Source organism: Macrobrachium rosenbergii, chromosome 10 (assembly GCF_040412425.1).
Source record: "Macrobrachium rosenbergii isolate ZJJX-2024 chromosome 10, ASM4041242v1, whole genome shotgun sequence".
NCBI lineage: Eukaryota > Metazoa > Arthropoda > Malacostraca > Decapoda > Palaemonidae > Macrobrachium > Macrobrachium rosenbergii.
The window spans coordinates 72,836,001-72,863,858 of record NC_089750.1 but is presented as its reverse complement, the minus strand read 5'-3'; the positions used below and the strand labels follow the sequence as shown (position 1 = coordinate 72,863,858).

The 27,858-nt window shown below is 39.9% G+C and overlaps 2 protein-coding genes across 4 annotated transcripts in view; one reads left to right on the top strand and one right to left on the bottom strand.

Moving 5' to 3' along the window:
* Nucleotides 1–172: 172 nt before the first annotated feature.
* Cyt-c1 (Cytochrome c1) lies at nt 173–22,584 on the top strand. Its single transcript, XM_067110740.1, has 7 exons — nt 173–810; nt 15,392–15,442; nt 16,719–16,886; nt 17,563–17,676; nt 18,075–18,239; nt 21,228–21,356; nt 21,948–22,584. The coding sequence occupies exons 1-7, from the start codon at nt 739–741 to the stop codon at nt 22,170–22,172; spliced, it is 924 nt and encodes a 307-aa protein (XP_066966841.1). The 5' UTR covers nt 173–738; the 3' UTR covers nt 22,173–22,584.
* Nucleotides 22,585–24,139: 1,555 nt separating this feature from the next.
* The window catches only part of LOC136842856 (glucose dehydrogenase [FAD, quinone]-like), a 49,924-nt gene continuing 46,205 nt past the window's right edge, over nt 24,140–27,858 (bottom strand). For all 3 annotated transcript variants that reach the window (XM_067110730.1, XM_067110729.1, XM_067110731.1), the window contains exons 13-14: nt 27,674–27,825; nt 24,140–25,866 (exon numbers count right to left, since the gene is read on the bottom strand). In XM_067110730.1, the coding sequence (XP_066966831.1) occupies nt 25,716–25,866; nt 27,674–27,825 (303 nt within the window). In that variant the 3' untranslated portion in view covers nt 24,140–25,715. The remainder of the gene's footprint in view (nt 25,867–27,673; nt 27,826–27,858) is intronic.

Sequence of the window (27,858 nt, the reverse complement as noted above, 5' to 3'; positions counted from 1 at the left end):
TTTTTTCCAATTTGGCCGCCGGATTATAACTCACTTGAAATATATTTCAAGTATTTAAGGACTATTTCGTTTCCACAGCGACATAAATGGAGGAATTGCACCGCCGTGCGCTTTGCAAAGTCTTCTATACACTTCAACATCCACCACATTCATCCCCACAAGTTCCAATACTTTTCCTCCTTTTAGAAAGTTGATAAATATGTGGAATATTTTCATAATTTTTTCATTTTTGTTGTCAAGAAAATATTCAGCATTAACTCGGTAAAATTAATGACAATGATAGGAACGCGTTCTGATTTTTAATTAACTTTGTTAACAAAAATGCCATTTTAGGTAGCACCATTTGTTAAGATGTAACGGAATCAATTTTAAATAATTTAATTGTTAAAGAATTATATTAATTTAACGAAAATAAACTGTAACATATCACAGGAAGAAATCTTCCGAAGATTTTCAACGAAACAGCTGACATTTTTCTCGATAAACATGGCAAAAGTAATCGAAAAATTTATACTTTCACCCATTTTCAGCGCATATTTAACGCCAACGGTCCAATTTACTCCCTGGGAAAATACCCTGCAGAACATGAGGATGTTCTCAGGATAAAAATATCAAGTCCATGGGCGCCATACCTCATGAAATATGAGTAAGTGCACTGGCAATCGTCTCCATAATTGACGGGGAGTCGGGGACGATTACTTTGGCCCTACGACGATTGCGTATTGCTCATTGAGAGGAATGGCAGCGACGGCAACCCGAATAGCTCGATCTGGTCTTTTAAAGCTTCCTCCCTCTGGGATTAATGTCCAGGTGAGTAATTTGGTGAATTTCGTGTGGATTTGTGGCTTGTACGCTCGGTGCGTTAAAATCTTTGCGGAAGTATTCGTGCGAAAAGGGAAAGAAAAGAGACGGTTTCGTAACCCGGTTGGGGTACAGAATAATATCAGGTAGTTTTAGGTTGGACTCGTTACTTAATTATTTTCTAAGTCATTTTACTACTTGGATTGGGCAGGGTGTCCACGGAATGAATTATATATGTGGTATATATTGTATTTATGTCGGCCAATTTGAACTAGGCTTTAAGGTTACAGACCCGGTAAGTGACTTTGGTTACTTAACGTAGGTTGTATTGCATAGGCTACGTTATACTGCAGTATTTTGCGTTATATAAATGTTACAAAGCCCATACCATTGCATGGAAACATGGAACAAAGCCTTATATAAATTTCATAGAAGCCGTTTGGTATTTTAGACGTGTATTTTTTACGCAAACTTTCTTAATTAGGCTACCAGCTTGGTTAACATATCCCAGGGTAGGTAAAGTTTTAAGGAATGGTCGGTTATATGCATAACTTAAGAACGCAGGTCTAATTTAGATGACATCTCTGACATTCGTAATCAAGAGACTGAGGTTTCGTCTTCCTTAAAACTTGGAATGGTCCACGTACCCTAACATAGGTCGTAACCCACTTTACAAAGAAGTTTTACCCTTTCTTTATATCCTGCCAATGTGCTATCTTAATCATTTTACTAAGTACCTTTTATTCTTTACCTTCTACAAAAGGATAAGATGACACTCGATTGAGGAAGGATGTAAGCTATCTGGAGGAAGTTGGAACAAGATTTTGGTTTGGGGAAAATCCTCGAAATGTAACTAGTGTACCTCTTTTCATTAGTTTAAAAAAAAGTGTGTGGACATGTGTAAAATCACAAAGAAATAGTTTTTTGGACCTTGTTCTTACGTATGAGGCAAATGTAGGTCAGTGGGTACTAGTACCCATTTGAATATTACGACTGACCTTAGCTGCAACTTCTCAATAGTGTAAAATCCTATTCTATGCGTTCCCTACCAGACCTTAACTTTTAAACTTCTGTATAGCAGATGATTTACAGACTTGGTCCCATTGCTCTACAAATTTCATCATGGCTTAGGTATGTAGGCCGTTAGGTGTAAGTTAAGGTTTGAACACCTGGCCTTGTCCTGGTTACAGCATCGTGCAGGATGTCAAAAACACTTTAAAGTATGTATTTCAGTAGGCAAGTAGACCGATGGGTGGACGGTTTCATTTGAACACTTGGACTGGCCCAGGCTGCTCCTTAATGTTAGTAGTACATAAAAATTCTGCCTTATTGCCTTGCTAACCTGTTAAAAAAACAAAAGCCCTCCTTACTTTATTCCAAGTTGTTTAGTTGAAATCTGCAGTTTCCTAGGCTGCCTCTTCTTTATGGTGACCTTACGATTGTTACACCTCCAGTAAATCAGTAATTGGTGTGTTTGGTGGCTCCATTCTTTGTGTACTTCGCATTTTTTGCGCTGGCTGGAGAAATTCCCCCTCTAATCCTTGGTTAAAAGGAAGGTAATTCTATATATTAGCTCTGCACCTGTTTTTACCTTTTCAACTGGTTTTTTCTACACTTTTAGGGGTTCTGATACTGGCGGTGCGTCCGTTTGTTGTCGGACAAATGGAATGTCCCTTCGCCGCGTTTAGTACTGGCCCGGGGTGGGTTGGGTACCCATATGTTAACAAGTTACTGCACTTGCCGGACGGGATATGAACCGTTCGAAACGGACGTAGCCGTGCTCTGTCTTGTGAAGATCGCGTATGGAAACCCCTTGTTGGATGGACTTCAGGGTTAATTACAGGTTAATTACACTTGAGCGCCAAAAATTAAAGGTAAATTCATAATTAGCAACCAAAAGACTGTAGAAAAAGTTAAGTTAGGAGGCAGTTGCCGACGTGGAGCTACTGTATAGTTCTACCAAAAGGAATCTGGGAAATTCAAGATTGAATGGGGTCGTTTATACTGGCATTTATATAGCATTAAATTTGCCACAGTCAGTGATGCAATTGATGAATTTTACAGTGTGTGCTAACATTTTGGACCTAAGAGCAGGTTTATTTGTCACGTCACTCTGGTTGGATTAAAACAATTTCATAGGCCATAGCCTAGGTCAACCCAAGTATGTGATTGTTCAGGTTTAAAAATCTCAGTCAGGTGTCTGGTGTGCACTAAACAGTAATCATAACTGTTAGAGGTGCTCCTGGCCAAATCATGACCTTGGAAAGTTTACTAATCACTGTAAAATCAGCAGTTCCTGAATTGAGAGTAATGTATGAGTAATGTGTGTGGTTTAGAATATGATGGACAACATTTTTTATTTCTGGATTGGATATGCCATAATGAAAGTAAGGGCTTTTTCCTAGAACCTACATACTACCCCAGGTTCTCATGAGTTGGAATTTGGGAATGACAGAAAAAAGTCTAATACAGGCAGTTGCCAGTTATGACGGGAGGGGGTTCCGTTCCCAACAGCATGATGATAACCGAAAATCAGTATTAATACTGCCAATCACCAGTTCTTGGCACATATCGGCTCCGAAAATCCAGCTATCGTCGTCGCTAGGCGAGCACCGTAAAACCGGATTGCCGATAATCGGGGACTGCCTGTAACATGAAACTTTAGTTCCCTGCCAAAATGTTCCTTTGAAAAATCAAACCAATGCCTCATATAGTCCTAGCAGTGTTCTTCAGCATGAGTAGAAAGTTTTTGAACTTAGTAAGAAAGTGGGTTAACTGGTTAAGGGGTTTGAGAGGGTAAAAAACCCCTCAGTCAACTGCTGTCACCAAGCACTTTTTCTTTGGCCATCACCTTGTGCAGATATTGTACTACAGTCTCCATTAGGATGTCTTGAACTTGAGTATCCAATTTATGGCAGTTTTTAATTAATGTAGAAAAAACCAGGGCAAAGTGTAATGAGGGGTGGGACTGTTTGTCTCAATCCTTCATGTTCCCCATGGGTACTGATAGACATAGGTTTTAAAATAGTTTTTGTGACAGGGCACGCTGCTGTTCTAATGTCAGACAACACTACAGTGGTAGCATATGCTAACAAACAAGGGCTAGTGTCGCATGAACTTCACATGATAACAGTTCAATTGCACATGATAACAGTTCAATTGCATTAGTGGGGGTTCGACAACTCAGTGGACCTCACGACCAGGTACATTCCAGGCAGGAGGAATGTAGTGGCTGACAAGCTAAGTGTCGCAGTCAGGTCCTAGGGATGGAGTGGTCTCTGCATCAGGAGATAGCAGACAGGCTTTTTCATCTGTGGGGGAGACCAGTGATAGACCTCTTTTCAACAAGGTTCAACAGGAAGCTAGAGGTTTATTGTTCAGTAGTTCGAGACTTATTTGCCGTAGCAGAGGATGCCCTTCAACATCCCTGGGACAATCTGGAAGTCTACGCATTTCCCCCCCTTTTCCCTGAACAGAGTGATGATTTCTCAGGATATCAGGATGACCTTAGTAGCTCCTTTGTGGCCTCAAGCAGAATGGTTCCCGGATGTGCAATATCTGCTTTCAGTGGTTCCGAGAGAAATCTCCTCATGGCGCAACCTCCTCTGTCAACCTCATGTAGAGAGGAGAGATATCATCGATTGGTAGGGTCCCTATTTGTTCACAGCTGGAGACTATCCAGCATCTCCTGCGAGTGAGAGGCTGTTCTCGCTCAGATCATCTTCCTGAGCCGTGTACCAGGGAAAATGGGCCGTCTACTGTGATTGGTGTCATCGACAGGGTTTCTCTCCACTCGATACATCTATTCAACAGATAGCTGATTTCCTGATCTTCTGAACAGAAAAGCACCTTTCTGTTTCTGCCATTAAGGGCTGCAGGGCTGCCTTGGGGTTAGTTCTACGTCTGAAGGACATGAACCTGACTTCGTTTTGGGAAATCTCTATGCTGCTCAAAAGTTTTGAACAGTCTTGTTCTAGAGAACGTAAACCACCTACCTAAGATCTGACTCTGGTGCTAAGTTGTCTCACTTGAGTTTCATACGAACCATTGTGACGGTCATCGGATAGAAACTTAACCCTCAAGACAGTTTTTCTTCTAGCCTTGGCTTAGTCAGAGTGGGCAACTCCATGGTCTGGCTTTTGACGTTAAACATACCAGGGGTTGGGTGTCAGTAGCTGTCAAATTTGTCCCAGAATTCATTGCTTAGACTCAAAACCCCTCGGCCCATGATGACAGATTTGTTTCCTTTTCCATCCTTTCCCTTAGGGATTTTGTTGACAATGACCCGGATGAGTTACTACTATGCCCTGTCAGGGCACTGCGTAGTTATCTAAAAAGAACTCGACACCTCAGACCTAGGTGCTGAAGATTTCTTGTTAGCACAGGCTAGAATAGAAAAGAAGTGTCCAAGAATACCATTTCCTTTTGGCTACGTGAAGTGATTAGACATGCCTACACCTCCTCATCAATTTCTACTGCCAATACTGTGCATGCAAGAGCACACGACATTAGAGAGCGAGGCTCCTCTTTGGCATTAAAGAACTTATCTGTTCATAGGACTTTGAATGTGGGTTCCTGGCTATGCCAGACCACCTTCACTTCCTTGTACCTGAGAGATGTTGCCCGCAGGTCCTTGGATACTTTTTCCTTGGGTTTGGTGGTGGCTGCTCACCAAGTTGTGTAGCTCATCCAATGCCCCTAATGGGACAGTTTGTATCTTGCCTAAGATGTTGGTATGAAAGTGAGAATGATTGAGATGGCTGGTCTTTTTCCCTTTCCCTTTCCCCTTTCTTCTCTATCTATGGCTGGTAAGAAGATTGAGCCTTCATACGCTGGAACTGGCTAGATACAGGTGACTAAAGTAGCCTTACTGTTGTGTATTTAACTATTTAATATTCTACATGCATATATCTCGGTAGCAAGCCCTTCTTCTCTCTAGCATGGAGAGATAGGAACGATAACACACGTCTAGTTGGCTACCTTAGTTTGTTATCTGAACAGATATAGATCTCTAACTTCTTCCTATGCAGTGAATCCCTGCAATGTATTTTAGCCCGGTAATCTGACCATTAGATAGCCATCTGTCTAACAAGTGAGAGGCTTGGGTCTCCTTCCTTTGAATTCTCTTATTCAGGAAGTGTGACCAGGTATGCTGAACCTCCAGTTGGTTCAAGGTTCTCTTTACCTCCCATCAAAGGTGAGTCTGTCCTAATATTAACACCCAGGGATTTGTTCCACATACGAACAGATGACAAATTTTTAAATAAATTTGTATTTTTCATAGCCAACAAACCTGCAGTCGTAACATTTACTGCTCACCTCTAGCCACCCTCTTTTAGTTAACCCTGGCCTGGAAGAAAACTAAGTACTTCACAGGGTTGAGACTAGGTAGCTTCCCACTTCCACCCTCATCCCGTGACTTATGCCAAATGCCACCAATTCTGTGCATAAACCATTCTTAGTGTTTTTTTACCGGTTTCCAGCTAGTGCTAGAAGATTTTATCCTAATGTTACTACTGCAGGTTTGTTAGCTATGAAAAATACAAATTAATTGTAGAATTTGTCATTTTGTAGACGTGAGTCATTTACTCGCTTCTCCCTCTATAAGGAGGGCACTAGTTGGTCTTTTTCATAGTGGGAGCAGTATAGGAGGAAGGAGGATAGGAAGTGTTCGCCAGTTTCCTTGGGAGGTTAAAGTTCAGGCGTGTTCGAACTTCCATCTCTTCCTTGACACTGAGCTCATCAGCTTCTCTAAGGAGGAGGAAAAGGTAGTCAAAAAAAACCTCTCAAGTCCTGTTGGGCTTCTAGTGAGTGCCCTTCCCATTCTCTGGGGGCCAACATCTCTTGGACCACTGTGAGTGGGCTAGTTAAGACTTTTGAGCGTGCTTCAGTACCCTGCCCTCCTGCTCCGTTTTGGAAATGAAGACTGCTCCTGGCTCTTACAAACATGTTTCACGAGAAATGCACCTGGTTGAGCCAGCACTGCCTGCTTGCTAAGTACATGTTTGGTCTTGGGATCATGACTGTACAGGCAGCGGGTTTGCATACAACAGGTCTACACACATTACACACCAGTAATGGGATATTAATGTGTGACCATGCTGCTCCCTGCTCAGTCTGTGGTTTGCCACCGCCCCCAGGGTTGTGCTTGCATGGTAGTGCATGTGCCTGCCTGCCTGCCTTTATTTTTTTTTAAATCCTTAGCCGAAAACCCTCATGGACAGAGTCAACTGACTATAAACCCTTAGGGCTTCTGAGGCCAAATTCAGCCTGCGGGGAGATAAGTTATGGGAAAAGATGATGAATAAATAAGAGTAAGGAAATAGAAAATCAAATCAACACCTGAAATTTGGGAGACATTAATGGAGGAAGAATGAATTTGCTCCTTGCATAAAGCATAAATATTAAGAAATCTGATTTTACAACTACACTAGGCAAAGTAACCCACTTTTAAACATCTAACTTACCTGGTAGTTATATATATAGCTTAAGTCCCTGATGTCATGGCAGAATTTCAAAAACTCGCGGCAATCGCCGATCGGTAGTCAGGTGAACCACCTGTGCGCCCTCTACCCAGGTACCTGGAACCATTCCAACTATTCCTCAGATCTTCCCTGCCGCTGTGTCGGTAACATCGATGGAATTTCGCTCGTAGCCTGTGTTTTTTCGCAACTTATTTTGGTGAAGTACACTTTGGCTTGGCTTGGCTTTCGCTTGTTCGCTTTTGGATTTTCTTATAACATATCTGACTTCATCGAGTGTGAAAATGTATGTGTGGGGATGCAAGCGGCTTGCTAAAGTCTCCTTGGATCCCCACTTAGTATGTCTGAAGAAAGGGAATGAAAGACCGGCTCAGAAGAGCCAAGAGTACTGTTTCTCACTCTTCTTGATATAACCAGGGAATAGTTAATTCTTTTCCCCTTGATAACTATCCTATTGATCCTTCTCCCATAGTGGTAGTCTCTGAACCCCTACTGAAACAGGTAAGGACCCAACACTTAATGTTTTTGTTGGCTGTCATTCAGACCCTGGCCCAACAGGTAAAATCCCTCTCAGAAGACAGGGATAATATGTGATCGATAATAAGAGATCTAAAAAATACAAGTGTTAATATGTTGTTAGTGCAAGTGCGACCGCTCGGTCCTGTTGTGCTCCTAGTCCTAGACCTCTTCCAAGCTCACCAACCCCTGTGAGAAGGAAAGTCGACAGACGAAGGGAGGCAAGAGGCTTTAGCTACCGAGCAGTCGTCCCCTCGAGCGCACCTGTTGACGTTTCCCAGGACGCTCACCCTCGCCATAGGAAAGGCGAGGTTAAAGTGTTTTTCGTCCAGTTGCTGTACGTCAACCGGAGGAAGCTTTTGACCGATGTCGCTAGGTGGCCAGTTCTCAAGTAACCTCTAGGTTTGACGGGACAGCGAAAGTTAGAAGTATGGACGCCAGGACGCCGAAGTCAGGCGTCGAGAAGCTGGACGCCAGGACGAGGCTGGACGCCAGGACCGTCGAAGCTGGACGCCAGGGACGCCGGCGTTGAGAAGCTGGACGCCAGGATGTCAGGACCAGGACGAGAAGCTGGACGCCAGGACGTCAAGTGTCGAGAAGTTAGACGCCAGGACGTCAGGCGTCATGAAGCTGGACGCCAAGACATTAAGCTTCAAGAAAATGGACGCCAACACGCCAGGCATCAAGAGACTGGACGCCAGGACGCCAGGCGTCAAGATGATATTTTGAAAGACGTCGCTACTTCCGTCTTCAGAAAATCGGAAGAAGAGAATGATAATATCTCGCATTCTCCTGTGAATCCTATTGTAGAGATTTCTGACGAAGACAATATAAAAGGCCATCAGCTTTTATCAGACTTGAAAAGGCTTATGAAGCTATTTTCGGAAATTTTTTCCAGAGAAATTTATCCTGACTGCTCCTCATTCCCCGCCTTCAGAATTTACTCTTGTGAAGGCGTCTAAGAGGGCAGCATTTACGAAGAATGGATACTTTCGAAGGAGAAACAATGAAAGACAGCCTTTGTTTTTCCCCCAACCAAACTATCTCAAGGTCTAGCGTTTAGTATCAAACTGGAGAATCGTTCGGCCTCGAAATACCTGCCCCTTCCCAGGAACCTTCTCGAATCTTGTTGACTCTTCTCGCCGAGTGGCCATGGGGAAAACGGTTGTTGGTCGATATCAGAATTGGACCACCCCTCAAAAGAATTTGGAGATTTAGTAAGGAAGATGGAATTATTCAACACGACTGACAATCGAAGAACTCATATATCTGATGTCGTGTATGGATAAAGGACTCGGAGATAGTTCCAACGAATCAACTGCACCTTTCTCAGCGGGACTCCTGAAGAAAAGGGCCCATCTTTTTGCTCTTTCCTGGCTAATGGGGTCACGTCCAATCAAAATCAGAATTGATTTATACCTCTTTTTCCTCTCACCTCTTCTCTCAAGATTTGGTATAGAGGCCTTTTCATCTTTGGCCCAGAAAACCACGTAAGATTTAAGATCTAAAACAGCAAGAAAAGTCCTACCAACGACTTTCATCGCTAAAAAGAGTAAGGCTGAGGTTCCTGTGTTTCAGGTATCTCAGCTCTTTCGTGGTCGACCCTCCAATAGAGGTTCCTCTAGGGCGGGTAGATGAATGACAAGAGAAGAGGCTCTACACAGGAAGAAGGAGGACCTGCCTTTCTTCTCCTGCAGACTGCGGTAGGAGCCGGACTGTCCAGCCTGAGTAGGCCCCCTCTAGTAACAAGACAATTAGACTTTTTCTGCCAAATGCAACAACAGAACCAAGGCAAAGGTTTACAGCAACAAGTGTCTATGATGTTGCAAAAGGAGACCAGACAGAGAGTTCAGGATCCGAATTCCCAGGATTCTACATTCGGTTATTCCTGATCCCCAAATGCTTGGGGGTTAGAGACCGGTGCTAGACGGATTGCACTCAACTTTTTTGTGCAATAAACAAAGGTCGCTATAGAAACGACAAAATCGGTTCTAGCAGCGGTCAGACAGCATGACTGGATGGCCTCACTGGACCTCCAGGATGATATTTTCACGTCCCCATGCACCCGATCTCCAAGAATTTTCTGAAGTTCGTTTCCACGGAAAGGTTTTATAGTTTCGGTCTCTCTGTTTCAGCCTAAACAGACAAGGTTAACGTCTGGCTCTGGAGCCGAGACCTCTCAAGAGCAAGTTACCCAATATTGAGGGACGTCATGATAACACTTCATAGACTACAGATTGTAGCCACAGCAGCAGCCCGGAGCTCTTCCTTCCAGCCCCAAGGGTAGCTCTCCTACTAAGAACAAACGTAGACAGTTCTATTCAGTCAGGATACCGGGCTGCAAGAGCGTGGCGGACACTGTGCTGCCTTTCGCACATCCTCCTCTTCCTCCTTCGGATTGGTACTGTCTGCTGAACCCCTCCACGGTCCATTATTGACGATGAGAAGGAAATAATTGCCGTCAGTTGAGGCTTCCCCAGCCTGTCCCCAACAGCAGGAAGCCCCACATATAGCTTTACTACAAAATATGCAGCAGACTTTGTCTTCCTGGTGCAAGCGTGACAACCAGGCAAACAGAAGAAGGATAATAGACGTCCAACTAAAGCTTCTAGACGTCCAGAAGTTTAAGACGCTGAACATAGTGAATGAAACTCTAGACGCTGGATGCAGTGGCGTCAAGCATCTAGGAGTGAAACACCATGATGACAAGCGTCAATGAACCCAAGACGTCAAGCGTCAAGGCATTGGACGTCAGGACGTCAGGCTTCAAGATATTGGAAGCCAAGATGTGGAGTTAGCTCAGGACGCAAGATGCACTGGCATCAAGCGTCTAACAAAGAATTAGGTCTACTGATAAACAGATAGAAATCTCAGCCGATCCCATCCCAAGAGGTTCTATGCCTTAGGATGAAGATTCAGAGTCAGGATTTTCGGGCTTTTCCGTTTATTGCAAAGACAGGACAAGCCTCAAGAAAATTTCAGAACTTTATAAAGAGACAGTCATGCTTGGCAAAGGAATGGATGAGTCTGCTGGGAACCCTTCTCGCTGGAACGGTTTGTCTCCTTTGAGAGGTTAATTCTATGCCCGTTACAGTTTCATCTAAATCGGAACTGGGACAAGGAAATAGAACTGGAGACCAAGTGCATCCCCATTTCGGGAACCAATAAGACCGTATTTGTAGTGGTGGAATGTCCCCGTCAAGCTCCAGGAGGTCCCTTCTCTATATTAAAGGAACCCAGACCTAGTGTTGTTATCCGACGCGCCGGACTCAGTATGGGGAGCAACACGAGGGAAATAAAAGTCTCGGGCTCCTGGACCAGAGAGCAGGAGGAGTTAAACATCAATTAGAAGGAACTAACTGCAATCCTTCTAGCTCTCAGGAGTTCGAACACAGTGGGGAACAAAGAGGTGCAGGTCAACACCGACAACACGGCAGCGTTGGCCTACATCAGCAAACAAGGGGCACTCACTCCAGGTCTCTATACGAGACAATAAGAGAATCTCTTTTTTGGGCAAAGGAGGAGAATGTAAAACTAGTAACCCACTTTATCCAAGGGGAGAAAAAATGTGAGGGCGGACATTCTGAGCAGGAAATAAAGTCCTCTCAACAGAATGAATGCTACATCAGGACTTTGGGGACGTCCTTGCATAGATCTCTTCGCCACAGCGCAAACGAAGAGGTTGGACACTTACTGCTCTCCAGTACCAGATCCCGGGGCTATATACATAGACGCTGCGTTCCTGGTGGACTGGTCCAACTTGGACGTGTATGCATTTCCCTATTTCAAGATAATACACAGGGTACTGAAAAAATTTGTGTCACATGAGAGGACCGGAATGACCCTTGTGGCCCCTTACTAAAAAGCGACAAGAGATTGGTTCCCAGAAGTACTGGATTGGATGGTGGACATCCCGAGTAGCCTACCTCAGAGAGTAGATCTACTCAAACAACCCCACTTGGAAAGATATTACCAAAACCTACAAGCCCTACTAGTAACTGCTTTTCGGACTATCGGAAAACTCACAAGAGCCAGAAGTTTTTTGAAGGAGGCAGCTGGCGCTATAGAAAATCAAGGAAGTTATCCACCATTAAGGTATACCAATCCAAGTGGGAGGTATTTAGAGGATGGTGCAAGGACAACCATGTGTCCTCTTCCAATATTTCTGTAACCCAAATTTGTATATAGAGAACTCACCAGCATGGAACCTAGACGTGGTCCTGAGGTTCCTCATGGGGAGTAGGTTCGATCCCTTGCAGAGGACATCTTTAAAGGACTCACCATGAAAACTCTTTTCTTGGTCAGTTTGGCCGCAGCGAAAAGAGTTAGTGAGATACATGCTCTCAGCAAGAATATAGATTTTATACAAGGCAAGGCAATCTGCTCACTGCAACTAGGCTTCCTTGCAAAAATGAATACTCGTCACAACCCTAGCCCAGAATGTTCGAGATTCCAACCTAACGGACATAACAGGGGAGAGAGAGAGAGAGTCCTATTCCGGTAAGGGCTCTAAGGCTCTACCTGGATAGGACAAAGGACTTAAGAAGGAATTCAGAAGGGCTTTGGTGCTCAGTCAAAAAGCTCTCTGTATAGATGTCGAAGAATGCTCTGTTTTATTTTATCAGACAGTTGATAAAAGAAGCAAATATGGAATGTAGAGAGATAGACTACAAGATTCTGAAAGTAAAGACGCACGAGGTCAGGGCAGTAGCAACCTCTGTAGCTCTTAAACAGAACAGGTCCCTGCAGAGTATCTTGGACACGACCTTCTGGAGAAGCAAGTTAGTATTTGCCTCTCACTATCTAAAACAAGTCAAGACATTATGCGAAGATTGCTATACGCTGTGCCCGTTTATAGCATCTAATTCAGTAATGGGAGAGGGGAATACCCCTACAATCCCATAAACCAATACCCTTTTTCTTACCTTGGAATTGAGAATTTTTATGGTTTGTGAAGACTGGACGCAGTCTTCCGCAATCATTGGGATGAAAGTTCCTTGGTAGAGCCCGGAACAAGGGTATTGAGAGGAGGTCTAGTCACATAGAGGTTATACACCGGTTGACAGCCCCTAGAGATTTTCAGCCCCCTGGGTGGATCGCTGGATCTCTTAAGGAATGCAGACATAATGAGAGGGAGTTCATTGAAGTCAGCTTCCTTAATCCAATCCTATAAAATAATACCCTTTGTTCTTGCCTTGGAATGGTTGAAATTTGATGGTTGTTTGTGAAGATTGAACGCAGTCTTCCACAATCATTGATTTTAGTCAGATGATCATTTTGTTCCTTGGTGACGCCCGGAACAAGGGTATTATAGGTTGTCTGTCACATAGAGGTTGGTACACCGGTTGGCAGCTCCTAGAGGTCTTCAGCCCCTGAGTGGATCGCTGACCTCTTAAGGAATACAGACATAATGAGGCGGAGTTCATTGAACTCAGCTTCCTTAATCCAATTCCATAAAACAATACCCTTTGTTCTTACCTTGGAATGGTTGAAATTTTATGGTTGTTTGTGAAGATTGAATGCAGTCTTCCACAATCATTAATTTTAGTCAAATGATCATTTTGTTCCTTGGTGGCGCCCGGAACAAGGGTATTATAGGTTGTCTGTCACATAGAGGTTGGTACACCGGTTGGCAGCTCCTAGAGGTCTTCAGCCCCTGAGTGGATCGCTGGACCTCTTAAGGAAAGCAGACAAAATAAGGGAGTTCATTGAAGTCAGCTTCCTTAATCCAGGTAAGGACCTTAAGTTGGTTTATTAACCCTTAAGCAAATTCCAACGATGTTGGCTGTCTCTGACCCTCCACCAAAGGTGTCAATCAGCTATATATATAACTACCAGGTAAGTTAGATGTTTAAAAATGATATTTTTAATAAAATAAATTTTTGAACATACTTACCTGGTAGTTATATATAATTAAATTCCCACCCTCCTCCCCTCTAGAGACTAGGGGCATGGAAGATCTGAGGAATAGTTGGAATGGTTCCAGGTACCTGGGTAGAGGGCACAGGTGGTTCACCTGACTACCGATCGGCGATTGCCGCGAGTTTTTGAAATTCTGCCGTGGACGTCAGGGACTTAAGCTATATATATAACTACCAGGTAAGTATGTTCAAAAATTTATTTTATTATGAAAATATCATTTTACAGTTGTAGCCAAGAGAAAACTCCCAGCAAACTGAGTACTAGAATTAAACTTGATGCTAGAAAAGACACTTTTTGCAGCATCTTCCTGCCTAGTGTTGCAAGCAAAAACAGCTAGGTCAGGTAAAGAGGAGTGTGGTGGTTGTACTTTTTATGCAACAAAGATTATGATAAACTCTTTAGGTCTATTCCACAAGTCAGCATTGAGAGTTGGCAAAATAAACTTGACTGTTGACATAACTCTGTCCAAAAGTTTGAGATATGAGTCAGCACTAGAAGACCACACAGGAGAATAGTACTCCATACAAACAAGAAGAGAGTTAAAACACATGTAATACTTTCATCCGAAAATCCCTAGATATTTTAAAGCATTTCTGCAAGGTCCCATCTCTGAGAAACAGAGGAAACAATATTATATGTATGCTTCTTAAAAGACTATTTCTTAACAAAAGTTACACTTAAAATCTTGAAAACCATATCATTGAAATGTAAATCAGGATTCAAAGGCAAAAGTGTTCTGGATTAACTGTCATACTTTCAATTGTAGAAGGGTAAAACTTCGTGCCCCAAAGCCTACTTCGCACATGAATACGTGCCCAGATCTCTGTTCAAGGATTCTTCAACCACAGGTCTAAGACGCAGAGAAGGAACAACAGCTGGAAGAGTAGTGTCACCGGCTTATGCAATCAGTTTGTCTCCAGACCTCGCCACGTCATTAGTACAGTATATAGATATCAAAGGTCCAAGAACACTACCTTTAATAACACCTGAAATGACATTAATAAAGCTACTATACTGGCCATCAGCACAGACCCTTTGGGTTCTGCCTTTTAAGAATTCATTTAGAATATTAATAAAAGATTCACAAATTCCCAATAATCTTTGCTTGTAAGTGCTTCATGATTCACATAGTCAAAGGCTACACTAAAATCTAGACCAACCCTGTGTACCTGTACACCCTCATCAAGAGCACTCTGCAAGATGGTAGTCTTGCATCTTGGAAATGTTTAACTGCCTGAAACCTAAGCAGGTCTAGAACTTATGCTACATTAAGATTTCACTTGGCACGTTGTAATGAGGATCACATGAATTTGCCCTTTTAAAAGCTGTATGAACAGGTAACAAGTCAACTTTTGAGTTAATGGTAGACATCTAATGTCTTATGGTCTGTGTATGTTTTCATGTTGTATGTCATTTTCTTAATATTAAAGAGAACTGTTTTATCAAATTCAGTGCCCTGGATAGCAAGATACAAGACTAGTATCAGAGTATACAGATTACTTTTTTTTAATTGTGTGTAAAGAATGTAAGCTTGTAATTATTCAGTAACAAAATTTAGTATATGACCAAACTGGCATCCTTGAAAGTTTGAATACAGTACTAGGGTTCATGAGAACAGGGTGTACTCTGCTAAAAGCTTAAAATTTAATGAGTTTTAATTTATTTTTCAGAGGACGGCCAAGCTTTCAACGCTGCGAGATGTAGTCAGTGGCAGGAAGGCTGTAAGTATGGTACCAGCATTTTATGATGAATTTTGGTCCAGTACAATGACTTACTATGGTTGCATTGTTGGTAATTTAAAAGTTCTTAGGTTACCTGAGATATATGGTTGCATGGGTTTGTTAGTCTCCTAAAAACTTGGAAGTGTTTGGTAATAATTATTTGCAGTAGTATAATACTAAAAATGTGTTGTGGGGTTTTGTCATTGGTGGTGGTTTGAATTTTTTTTTAATATGTTACAGAACTTTTTTTTTAGCCAAGTTTTGTAATCTGATCAGAAGAACAGTTTAGTTTTCTTTCTAAGTAAAAGTATGAAATGATTTTGCTGGGAGAGGGGTAGAGATGGTTGAGTTCTTGGACAAAATTATCATCACTTTTATTACTTTAAGTATTGAGAAGTGTTGAGGTTGCTAGCAGATGCTGAGTGAAGCACTAAAATCTGTTAACATTTTCACAAAATGTAATGTTTTATGTTTCTTAGCATTTTTAATTCCAAGGAAGCATCAATATTTGATGTTTTGTTTATCTGTCATTATTTATGACCATTAAGGTAAATTTTCCTGTAAAATTATGTAAAATAGGACTCCCCCTATTACTGTTGTTTCCAGTATGTTGATAGATTTCTACTTCATACTGCTCTTAAATTCCCGAATTACACTATTTATGTTTAATTACAGTTGATCATTGTTTGACGAATTTCAAGTGACAAAAACTTCCATTGATTGATTGATATTTGCCCTTGAATTGTCAACATTACTGTATTAGCATTTTAACAATATTTAGTAGTTTAATAAGGCAATGAAGTTGCTTTATGGACTCTCCCAAAGTTGAGGGTAAGAATTTTTTGCCCAAACAGGGTGGTACTTGATATTTATTACGTGGACGAGGGGGTACTTTTACTTAAATGAGGTGGTATAGTGGTACAGTATAGTCTTTTACCCAAATGAGATGGTACATGATAGTCTTTTACTGAAATGAGCAGTACTTGATGGTCTTGGACCTAAATGAAGTGGTATTTGATATGGGTTCAATACTAGGTGGGTAAAGGCAAAAGGGAGTAATGCAGCAGCTCAGGATACAGGGACATTGCAAAGGACCTGTAGTACCACCTGTAGCGTGCTGCTCAAGCCACGTTGTAGGAGTGATTTTTTTTCATGTCCCTGTACCTTACTGATCCTATGAAGTAACATTCATTTTTGTTCAACCCGGAAATACCAGGAAAGGATGTGAAAGTAGAGTTGAGGTAAGCAATGCTTAATGTGAATTTTGTTCCTTCAGCTCTTGGCTGCTGTGGGCGTAATTGGAGGCGGTGCTGCTGGCTTAGCATACGCCCTCAATGAGTCTGTGAAGGCATCAGATCTCACACTTCATACCTCTGATTTTCCATGGCCCCACACTGGAGTTTTCTCCTCATTTGATCATGCGTCAATCCGACGAGGTTATGAGGTAAGCACTATATCCCTTCGTTGTACTAAAAGGTTTCGAGTAGAAAAGGGTCTTGTTTTAGTGCATTGGGAGTACAAATGTCCCATGTTATCTTAAAAAAAAATTGCTGTCTAAGATTTCAGTTACCTGTGGTTAGGAATGTTAAATAGTAAAAAAAAAAAGTCCAGAAACTTTCAATATTTTATTTCACATTAGCACATTGCCACCAACTAGGTCAATAGTCCATGTGATCCATCAATAGGCTGCTGATCACTTCCTTGACTGATAGTTTGCAGACTACTAACCACTCACTAAGAAATTCTGAGAACTTAACTGAACCCCTTCTAGAGCCAAGCAGTTGAAGGTGGAAATGTGTCTTGGTCAAAAAAATGCATTCATAGAAATGATATATTCAGGAGTATTACAGCTTATTAAATCTTAGGTAAAATTAGATTGAAAATGTGAGAATTGGTGTGGAATGAATGTCAAAAAGATTTTCCTGTAAAGTGATTTGAAGTAATGGGTTATTGGTAAGTCAAATTGTTTCTTTGACTTTTTGGTAATGTGCTTAAATTAGCTTTTTTCTCCAAATAAAAAAAAAAGTGCTATAACAATACAGGTGAAGGAGGAGGAATATAGCTTTAGTGGAAGCAGAGTTTTTTTTGTTTTTTTGTTATAAGGTCATTTTTTTTTGCAGGTGTACAAGAATGTTTGTGCTGCATGCCATTCCATGAAGTACATTGCTTTCCGTAACTTGATAGGAGTGTCGCACACAGAAGCAGAAGCTAAGGCCGAGGCTGAAGCTGTGCAGGTTAGTGGATTGGAATGTTACTTTCGTGCTAGTCCTTGCTGTTGCAAGGTAGTAATTTCTGTCATTTTAAAATGATTACTGGATTGTCAGTTTTAAAAACAGGCTAGTAAGAGTAACCAGTCAGTTTCTCAAATACCCATAAGCAGCAGGTTTTGATATTGAAAAATCTGATAGAGTGGCACCTTTGTTGGAAATCTAATGGAATGCTCAGAAAGTAGCAAAAATTTTGGCATGAATTTGTTGGATAATCTTATGAAGACTTCAAAAAACATAGTAAGTAGAGCTTTTTTTATATTAGATCCATGTCGCAGCACAAAAAACATAGTGAGTAGAGCTTTTTTTATATTAGATCCATGTCGCAGCAGGAAATTTTACTGCATAATTCACTTCTTTGCCAGATTAAAGATGGTCCCGATGATGATGGAAATATGTTTGAAAGACCTGGTAAGCTGTCCGATTACTTCCCAAATCCATACGCTAATGACAATGCTGCCCGTGCAGCTAACAACGGTGCTTTACCACCTGATCTTTCTTACATCACTTCAGCTCGCCATGGTGGAGAAGTAAGTTCACATTTTTAAGTATTAACTTCAGGGTTTTGTTTTATTCAACTGCTGTTTCCTTTATCCCCATTATCTCTTACTACTGTATTTTTAAATACCCCATTTCACATCAGCCATATCGAGCTTGCCATCATTTCCTGATTATTTTTGTTGTTGTGCTGACATTAATGTCCCAGAGATTTGTCTCCAGCCCCAAATACTGTTCTTTCTATCTCCAGGAATGCTACAGTCCTCTTGCCATATCTCAGTCCCTCATCCATATGGATAATAATTTAGATTGTAATAGTGTGAACACAAGTCATAACATTACAACTGTCATTTGGTCTCATAGGGGGTCTTAGTTTTTGTCCGTACTGCAAGTGGTATATTTATACATGTAATACAAACTTTTTAACATCCAAAAGTATTAAAAAGCTAAGCTCATAATACAACCCCATTAGTAAAATTGTCGTGTGGTAAAGTGGTTTAAGTAGTTCAAATTAAAATTTGCCAGCATAATAGGTTATCTAAAGTATTCATTGTTAGATTCTAGTACTTTCACAAAAATCTAGTTATATTTACTCGGAGAACTTTTATTGTGTAGCATACCAAAAATCATGTTGAAAAAACATTGATATCACTGTTGGTACAGTTTACAGACCTGGTATTAAAACTAAATTTCATTGGAAACTTGGGGTTAGTTCACATTTATAGTTGTTAAAATTGGAATTCTTATTTCCAGCAGTTGTTTTGTGGTATTCATTTGCTCATTGTATATATTTTTTAAATCCACTTTCCATGCACCCATAATTAGAATTTTACTTTGTAAGATAAAAGCCTTGACAAAAAGGTATTTCCACATTATTCCTGTTGGATCCACCAAATCTAGGCCCTATAAGGGTAGTGTTGTCAGTAAACCCCTAGCAATGCACTGTAGGCATTTCCTAATAAGTGTTTACAGCATCCGTCTGTCCCCTAGCTGCACCCAGTTTTCAGCCACTTCTTTTTCCATCATTCTGTCCAGCCTCTCATAAGTATTACGTCTTTGTGGAGCTAGATAAATTTCACCATTAGGGCGTTGTACTTTGGTTCATGCATCTCTCTCTCTCTCTCTCTCTCTCTCTCTCTCTCTCTCTCTCTCTCTCTCTCTCTCTCTCTCTCCTTCAGTGCTGATAGGCCGAAAGTGCCCAATGTTGGATTTGAAAACCTAAATTTCACACTTCATTTTTTATTCACATCATTTAGGTTTACAAAATGATTGTGCCATAATGTAGTACAGTATATGAAAAGGATTGTGAACAAGACCGAAAGGAAAAACATCAATAATTGAATATTTTATTTAAAATGGATTAGGACAGTTGAAACAGCAGTAACAAATTATGATTATAGGCTATAAAAATATTGAAGAATTATAAAATTTGTGATTTACAAATAGGGTATAAAAATATTGAATTGTAAAATATGTGATTTACAAATAGGCTATAAAAATATTGATGAATTATAAAATTTGTGATTCATAAATTTTCAAGAGAAAAAACAAGCAAGAAAAATAATACAAAATTTTAAAAATGTGAAATATTTACACAATAGTTTTGTCTGAATAACAAATGCTTTGGAATTTACAAATCTGTTGTAATCAGGTTTATGTCATTGCTGAAATATTGATTGTATTACCATTTTAGTGGGCTTGACTTTTAATATTTTGTTGACTAACATAGCTGTGTAAATGAAACCTAAGAAGGAACTATGTCAGTCCTCAGCTGGAAGTATTTGATACTGGAGTATAATTTTTTCAGTAATACAGGATTTGACTACATGCTAAATTGCAAAATATTCACTCCTTTTGCTAGAAGAAATGCTCATGGGAGAAAAGTAGGAGGGGTTGTCATCCTATCAAGGGTAACTTTACAAATGTTCTTTGCAGTTTTTAGCAAATCCTGATACTTAAGTGTTTGTATTTGTTTACGTAGAAATTAGTTCATACCAACTGTTGAGGTCTGTGAAAGTATTTGCCTGTTACTTAAAAGATCCTAACGTATTCAGATGGGCCATTTACAGGTAACATGTTAGAAAACCTTTGTGCTTCTGTGACTATCTTGTGTTCATGGTTTAGTGGCAAAAGTTTGTCAAAGAAAAGTAAACTTGTCTTCTGTAATGTTTTGGACCTTTCCAAGTTTTGTTACAAAAGGCATGATCATCATACGACTTGGGTCAGGTTTTCCCTGCGAGGATTTTGTGAATTCTCTTCATCTTTGTACACTTGCTTGAAATCCCATCTGGTGTCCCGAGACATAGTACGACTGCTGCTCATCTTTTCTCAGCACTGGGCCAAGCTGTCTCGGTCTTTGAGATCTTGTGTCAGTTCTTAACCTCTGGACTCATTTATTTCTTCATTTCAACATGTCTTAACCTACTGTGACTCTGCCTCTAGACATTCATAGTCATACTTCATAATTTCTATTTTCACTAAGTTTCCAGCTCTTTAATGCTGAAAAGCACAAGTTATTTATGCATATGGTAAATATTTGGTGTTTATTGAGAGTTAATATACAAGTAGTGCGGCAGTCACCTCTTATGCATCTCTTAGACCTCTTATGCATCTCTTAGTATGTTACTTAGAATTTTACTTCCACTAAGGTATCCCCTCCCATTATAAAATTGTCCTCATCCATACCTCTCCTTGCACATTCTTGGGATCAAAAACACCATATTTCATTTACTTAGCAACCATTAGCATTTCTTGTGCTAACTGAATTGCATATAACATTACATTAATCTTAAACCATGCCTTCACTTTCACCATGATCTTTATATATTACAGTCCTCATTAGTTATAAATTTTGAATATGTAATATTTCTTATAAATGCAGCTGTAAGTATTACATGGGTTCATGCCAGTTGTGTAAAGACAAGTATTTTGTTTATGCCATTTGTAAAGGCAAGTATTTTGCTTCCTGTGAGTAGACCTGTAAATTTTAATGAAAATTGACGTCATTGGTATAATTTCAGAATTACATCTTCTCCTTGTTGACTGGGTACTGTGACCCACCTGCTGGTGTCACTCTCAGAGAGGGCTTATACTACAATCCCTACTTTGTTGGAGGTGCTATTGGCATGGCTAAGGCTCTATACAATGAGGTGAGTTGTAAGTTGCGGGAATATTGTGGAATCGTGCACTGACCTTTAAATTTAACATGATGCCTTTGCTTTGTGCAGTTTTATTTCTGGGAATAGGAATGATAAATCAGAATGTGGTTTTATATCTGCTTTTGTTGAAATTTTCTGTATGAAAGTCAAGGCAAAATTTGGTTGAAAGGGGGGAGGGGGAGCAAAAAGCAATCACTTAGGAAATTATCTTGCAGAAATGTAATAAAATGTAATCATTTTCTGATAGACTAGTTTTTTTTTTTTTCGGTGGTCACTGTACGATTTATCGGATCTCAGATGGAAAACACAAGTTTTTAAAATAGGGTTAATAGTAAATTAAAGGCTATCAAGAGATAGGGAATTTAATTACAAGAAATATGAAGTGGTCAAAAAAGAATGCTGGTGAATGTTTGTTGATTGGGATGTGTAGTAGTGGTTTTTCTAGTCTGTCTTGAAGGTTATAACTACTAGCACCCAATTGAAATACTGTAATCATTGTGATGAGTGAAAGGCATAGCAAGGAAGTGCATGATCTGGGACCTTAAGTTTCAGGTATTAGTTGATAAATATTTTTTACTTCAGGTAATGGAATACAGTGATGGTACCCCAGCCACTGCCTCGCAGATGGCCAAGGACGTAGCTGTATTCCTGAAGTGGGCAGCAGAGCCTGAGCACGACCAGCGCAAGAAAATGGCCCTGAAGTGTATCATGATGTTCTCGCTAATGACTGCCATAACCTACTACATCAAGAGACACAAGTGGAGTGTACTGAAGAGCAGGAAGATTGCCTACAAGCCAGTTCGATAAGTTAATGACAACTCTGCAAGAGCATATTAGGGAATAGTTTTTTTTCTTCTTCAATTTTTTATGTCCCTGGTAAGAAACCATTCAGTTGTCTAAAATTATGGCAAGTAGTTTTCTACCACGTATGAATGTTTTATAATTTTCATGTTTTTAATTCCTCTACTCTGTACATCATGTCCAGCGTAGTCAAGTAAGTGTTATCGTAATTTTATCAATTGCCTATGTGATGGAAATCTGGTTTCTACTGTGTAGGAAGGTTGACTAATTGTTTAGTAGGAATTGACAAATGGAAATTACTTTGGGACAGGTTGACCAGTGTAAATAGATATTTATAGGGCAAATTATCCTTCAAAGGGTTGCCAGAAAATTGTCATGTACATTACCATACAGAAAAAAAAATATATACCATTTAAGATTTTACTTCTAATTATCCATTGTACTTGGCACCTCTCAGTGGTTGGTTGCTGGGAACCATTTGGCAAATCCAGAAGTTGATTGGTTGACTAGATACTTGTAATTTACTTTCATTAAACATTTACCTTAAAGCCTCAGTACTATGAATTAGTGTCTGGCCTTCTTGGTGATAATGCAAGTTTGTTGGAAAAGTAATACTGTATGCTACACCTTGAAGGACAAAATAGTGCTGACAGTTTTTAAAGTTTCAGCCACTTTTTAATTTTTCAACTTCCAAGTGAGACAAGTCTTGGTAATTTACAAAAAAGCAACACCTAATAACTAATGGCATTTACAATAAGTTACAAGTGGACACTTTTGAATTGTGACACTCACAAGCATTGCATGCAGTAGTACTTATGATTTAGGACATTTACAATAATTTACACGTGGAAAATTACTGCAGTAATCTTTACTTTCTGAATTGCATATCCAATGTTAAAATGAAATGCCATGTTGTATTCAATGGAAATAGTCGTCTCAAAATGGTTAAAACTTTCAGGAAATGTACCTCAACAAAACCCAAATTACATGCACTCCATAGGTAACCACTAGTTTTGGCCAGTAAAGATTTTTCAAGATCAGTTTCAGATACACAAACCAATGCTGTGAAGGAGCCACAGACTTCTGTGTAACACCAAAAGCTGTTTAAATTATTTGGAGGGTTAAGATTGTCTTGTCTTGTTCTCAAACTGATTTTTGATGCCCAACTAAGAGAAGGTGGGTTAACACTGGATAAGAAAATGATTTAGATCTTTTTACAAGAGAGAAAAAAAAAAGATGGTTGTCAAGAAGTAAAGTTCCCAATATCAACCTAAAGATTTAGTCCAGATACGAACTTAAGAGGCACATTGTTTGTTGGTGGCATTTTTTTTGGCAGATGAAATACTGAACAGGCACAATGTAGGAAAGAGGTTGTTCAACTAGAATAACCAGCCCATCAGGAGCCACTACAATTTCATGGGATAACTGACATTTGTGAAAGATGTCCTGAGGTACAAGAATGTGGTATGACCTAGTATTGATTAGTTACGTGTACAAAATATCAACTTGAAATACTAAACCCCTTTTCCTTGACTGAAGAAATGGCTTTTCATAAATAAGTCGACCCAAAAGCCAAATGTGCTTTGGAATAGATGATGATGACTGAAAAGAGGACAAATAAGTTTTAGCAATGAGTCCAGTAGACTTTAGGGCCACAATACATTCCCTTTTCAGAGCATTCACAGGGAACAGGAGTTTCCTTTACCAGTCAGACCACCTTCCCAAGTCTGAAAAGACAGCTGAAATCTGTAGGAGAGAGAAAAAGGGCAAACCCTCATTGGCTGCCAGTTTGTGGTGCTCCCAGAAATAAGTCCTTCCTTGTAGGAAGACTGTAGAACTAAGCAGGTTGAGTATAAGGCTCAATGTAATAATGACTGAATTACTGAATTAGGATGTAATGCCAAGCACTAGAAAGTGGTGTGGTAAGACAACAAGATAAGATGACCCAGGAATTAAGTATAAGTATCTAAAGGTAAAACTGGGAGAAAACCCAAGCACTAAGAAGTAATAAAAAAGAGAAGTGGACATCGTAACAAAAGAACTGGAATGATACTCAAGGATAAAAGTAGGTACAACTAAGGGCCAAGGGATGCTGCAAATGTCCTTTAGTAATGCCAGCAGTCCCTCAAAATAGTCTAAATTTGTTATGGAAACCTTTACTTGTCAATATTACCAGAAAGATGCTTCACTCTAGGAAAATGTGAGATCCAGTACCAAAGAAAGGAGTCCCAAGAAAAAGGGTGTTTAGCCACTGATGGCAGACTGACATCTGCTTGTCTGGACTGATGAAAACTGGAGAGGATTCCTTCCTATTACAGGAATTGCTACACCTCAACCACCATGATTGTAACAAACTCAAAAGGGCAGGAAGATGACTTGCAACTGCCATGTAAGAAGCTCCCTCTTACAAACTAGACTGGAGAGCCTTAAAATTTTGAAGGTGGAAGGTCAACAGGTTGTGAGAAATTGGGTTGCATCAAGAGTGCCCTGGATTAAGGTATCAAGAGGCTTAATAGGTCTGCAGACTACTAGGCCAAGGCAACATTGGTTCATAGAGTATATCAAGAGGGTGCATTACAACACTTGCCTTAGAAGCTACTGTGTCTTCAACAGTCTTTCACAAGAAACTTTCTGTGAAACCAAGGACTGACGTTGTATTTTAGAGTATTTTGCAGTGGCCCTACAAAGTTCCACCAATACATTATATCTACAGTTGTTCAGTTTCCTTGAGATGAAAGTTTTTTCTCCTAAAGTAAGAGAAAAATGTGTCCAAATATTCTGAGGCACATACGATGAATTTTCCTTTGGCAGACGCACACTATTTTACATATCGTATGTACATTGGATAGTTTACCATATATTGTACAGAAAAAATAGGATAATGGATTTCACTAGTTTTAACACTTTAGCATTCTTCCTTGTCTTAACTGGAAGAGAAACTGCCACAAGTGAAAACAAATGAAGAAGGAAGAAAAATGTGTGCGCATCTTGCAAAAGCATAAGGCTCCAGTACAGCAATGGTTTTATAAGACTACATTGAAATCAATCTGACAAAACTTGCTCTAAAATATATACACTTTATTTTAATGCCCTAGTGGTAATTTACAGTAATAAAAAAATATGTTTTAAGAAATACAGGAATAAAAATATATATTTTAAGAACTGCACACTGCTCTCAGCTGAACTACAGAACATTTGAGCAAACTGTCTCATGCTTAACTCACCAGCTTTACAGTTTTGTATCAGTGATTAAAAAAAAAAAAGTTCATCATCCAAAAGCATATATGCCAGTTAATAACCACCTTTAATAGTATATACAAATGTTCTGTTCTGAAGTGATTGAGTATCCAGGGAGGTATTAAGAATTCTGAACTTCTACATGCTGAAAGTTCTCATGCTATGGTATAAATATGGCATTCATCACTTGGAATTATCATAAGCATGTTCATATAGATTGTCACAACAGTGTCATCAGTGCTGTACAAAAATCTATGTAAATACATGCTGGGGAATCAATGGACCAGTAAGGGCCATCAATTTTCTTACTGTTCATAAAGGAGTGATGGGAATACCCCAGTCTTCCTTAATGAGGTCAGCTGCACGCTCCCCTATCATGATCACTGGAGCGTTAAGATTGCCAGAGACGATCAGTGGCATCATTGAAGCATCTACTACTCGCAAACCTTCTGTGCCTCGTACCCTGTAAATAAAAGAATTTGTTCAGCTGGAAAAACTGTAATTTTTGTCAAATACAACACGCTGCCTTGTCAGATAAGAAAATCACTGGCATGTAACAACATTCTATTTTAATTATTTGCTCGTAATGAGTTAGTTCAATTTACCATGCTGCGGTATACACATTTGTAATTAAGTAATGTACTTAAGTTGCCTTCTTATTTACTTGACAAAGTAAATAAGATCTGTTGTAAAAGCATTGTGATCCTCAAACATTTCTTGAAAAATTAACAGTTCTTAGTATGTCATCATAACAGGATCATATGCTTGTCATTAAAACTACTGAAAGGACTTCACTCTACAATACTCAATTACAGGCAGTCCCCGGTTTACGACGGTTCCGCCACGACGTTCGAGGTTCGACGCTTTTCAAATATATTCATCAGAAATTATTTCCGGTTTACTGACGCATGTTCGGGGTTACGACGCGTCGTACGCCGATCCGACGGAAGAAATATGGCCCCAAAACGGCAGAATAATCATAATTTGAAGGTGTTTTTGATGTAAAACTCAATAATAATGCAGTTTACATCGTTTTCAATGCACCCAGAGCATTAAAAGTAAGGTTTTATTATGATTTTTGACGATTTTCCGGTTTACGACAATTTTCGGTTTACGACGCGGCGTAAGAACGGAACCCCCGTCGTAAACCGAGGACTGCCTGTATTACTGATTTAAAATAAGGTCTTTCAATTGTGTGATGTGATGAGAAACCATGAGCAAGCAGAAGCCAAGATGAAATTTTATCTTAAACACACAAGAATGTTACCGAAAGTATAGATGACATAGAAATTAACATAGATGACAGAAATGTGATTAATTACAAGGTGAGACATACTTCACAGAACTGTGGAAAGTTACATATTTGGTGTAAGATGAAGAGAGAGTAATTCCAAAGAATAAAAAGATGGGAATCAATAGTGGGTGTATAGAACAGGTGTCAGCAAATGTATAGGCATCAAAAGTGGGAGGTGGAAGTTACTCAAAGAAGGCGTACAAATGGCAAAGTATGTACAGTAGTGACATCTCGATGAAATAAAGGAGGACAATTGTGAAATGAAGATGCACGCATAAAAATGACACATGAAACAAAGCATTTAAGCTCTGGCACAGGACAGGTAGGGAAGAGGGTAAGACAGGTTCACTGGGAAAAGTTGTAAGCCCAAGAGACGAATGGCAATGGCAAACAGGAGGAAAGAAAATGGAATTATGGAGTGGATGATGAAAGAATTAAAGGGACCAAATTGAAAAGACTGAAAAATGGGACAATGGGGACAGTACTTAAAAACTTTTAACGAACAGAATGAAAATTAACTGGAGGTTGCTGGTAAGTGAGGAACTACAAGTGTGTAATGTCTGTTAACTGGAGACTGTTGGCATGCAAGAAACTAAAAGAGACTGTGATGTCTTTAACTGGAAGCCACTGGCATGTGAGGAACTATGATAGACTGCGATGTCTGAAGAGTTTAGAAGAACGCATCCAGAATATATGCTGACCGAAAACCAGTCCTTTGCTCTACAATTCATAAAAAGTTTCATCTACTTTATTAAACTTTAGGTAATTTTCTTATTACTATTTAAAGTAAAGGTCTCCAAAGATGTAGTCTACAACTTTTTAACTATTGGAATGATGTTGCAACTGGAAATACTGCAAACTGATTTCAGAGGTTGTAGCTTGGCCTAGATCAGCATACCCTATTACAATAATACAGAGATGCAGAAAAAGAAATGAAGACATTTCAGTTAGAAAATAAGCTTTGCGATAAACTTACTGTAATCGATGATTTAAAACTCCAGAAGGATCTGAAGGGGGTGCCATTTTACAAGTACCAGCGGGATGGTAAGTTGTGGTTGCCATGTGTGCAACATAACACGCCCAGTATTCATCAGATTCAACGATAAGGTGCTTGCATCCCGGCAGAGGCTGTAGACAGATTATGCCATTAAGTAAAATATA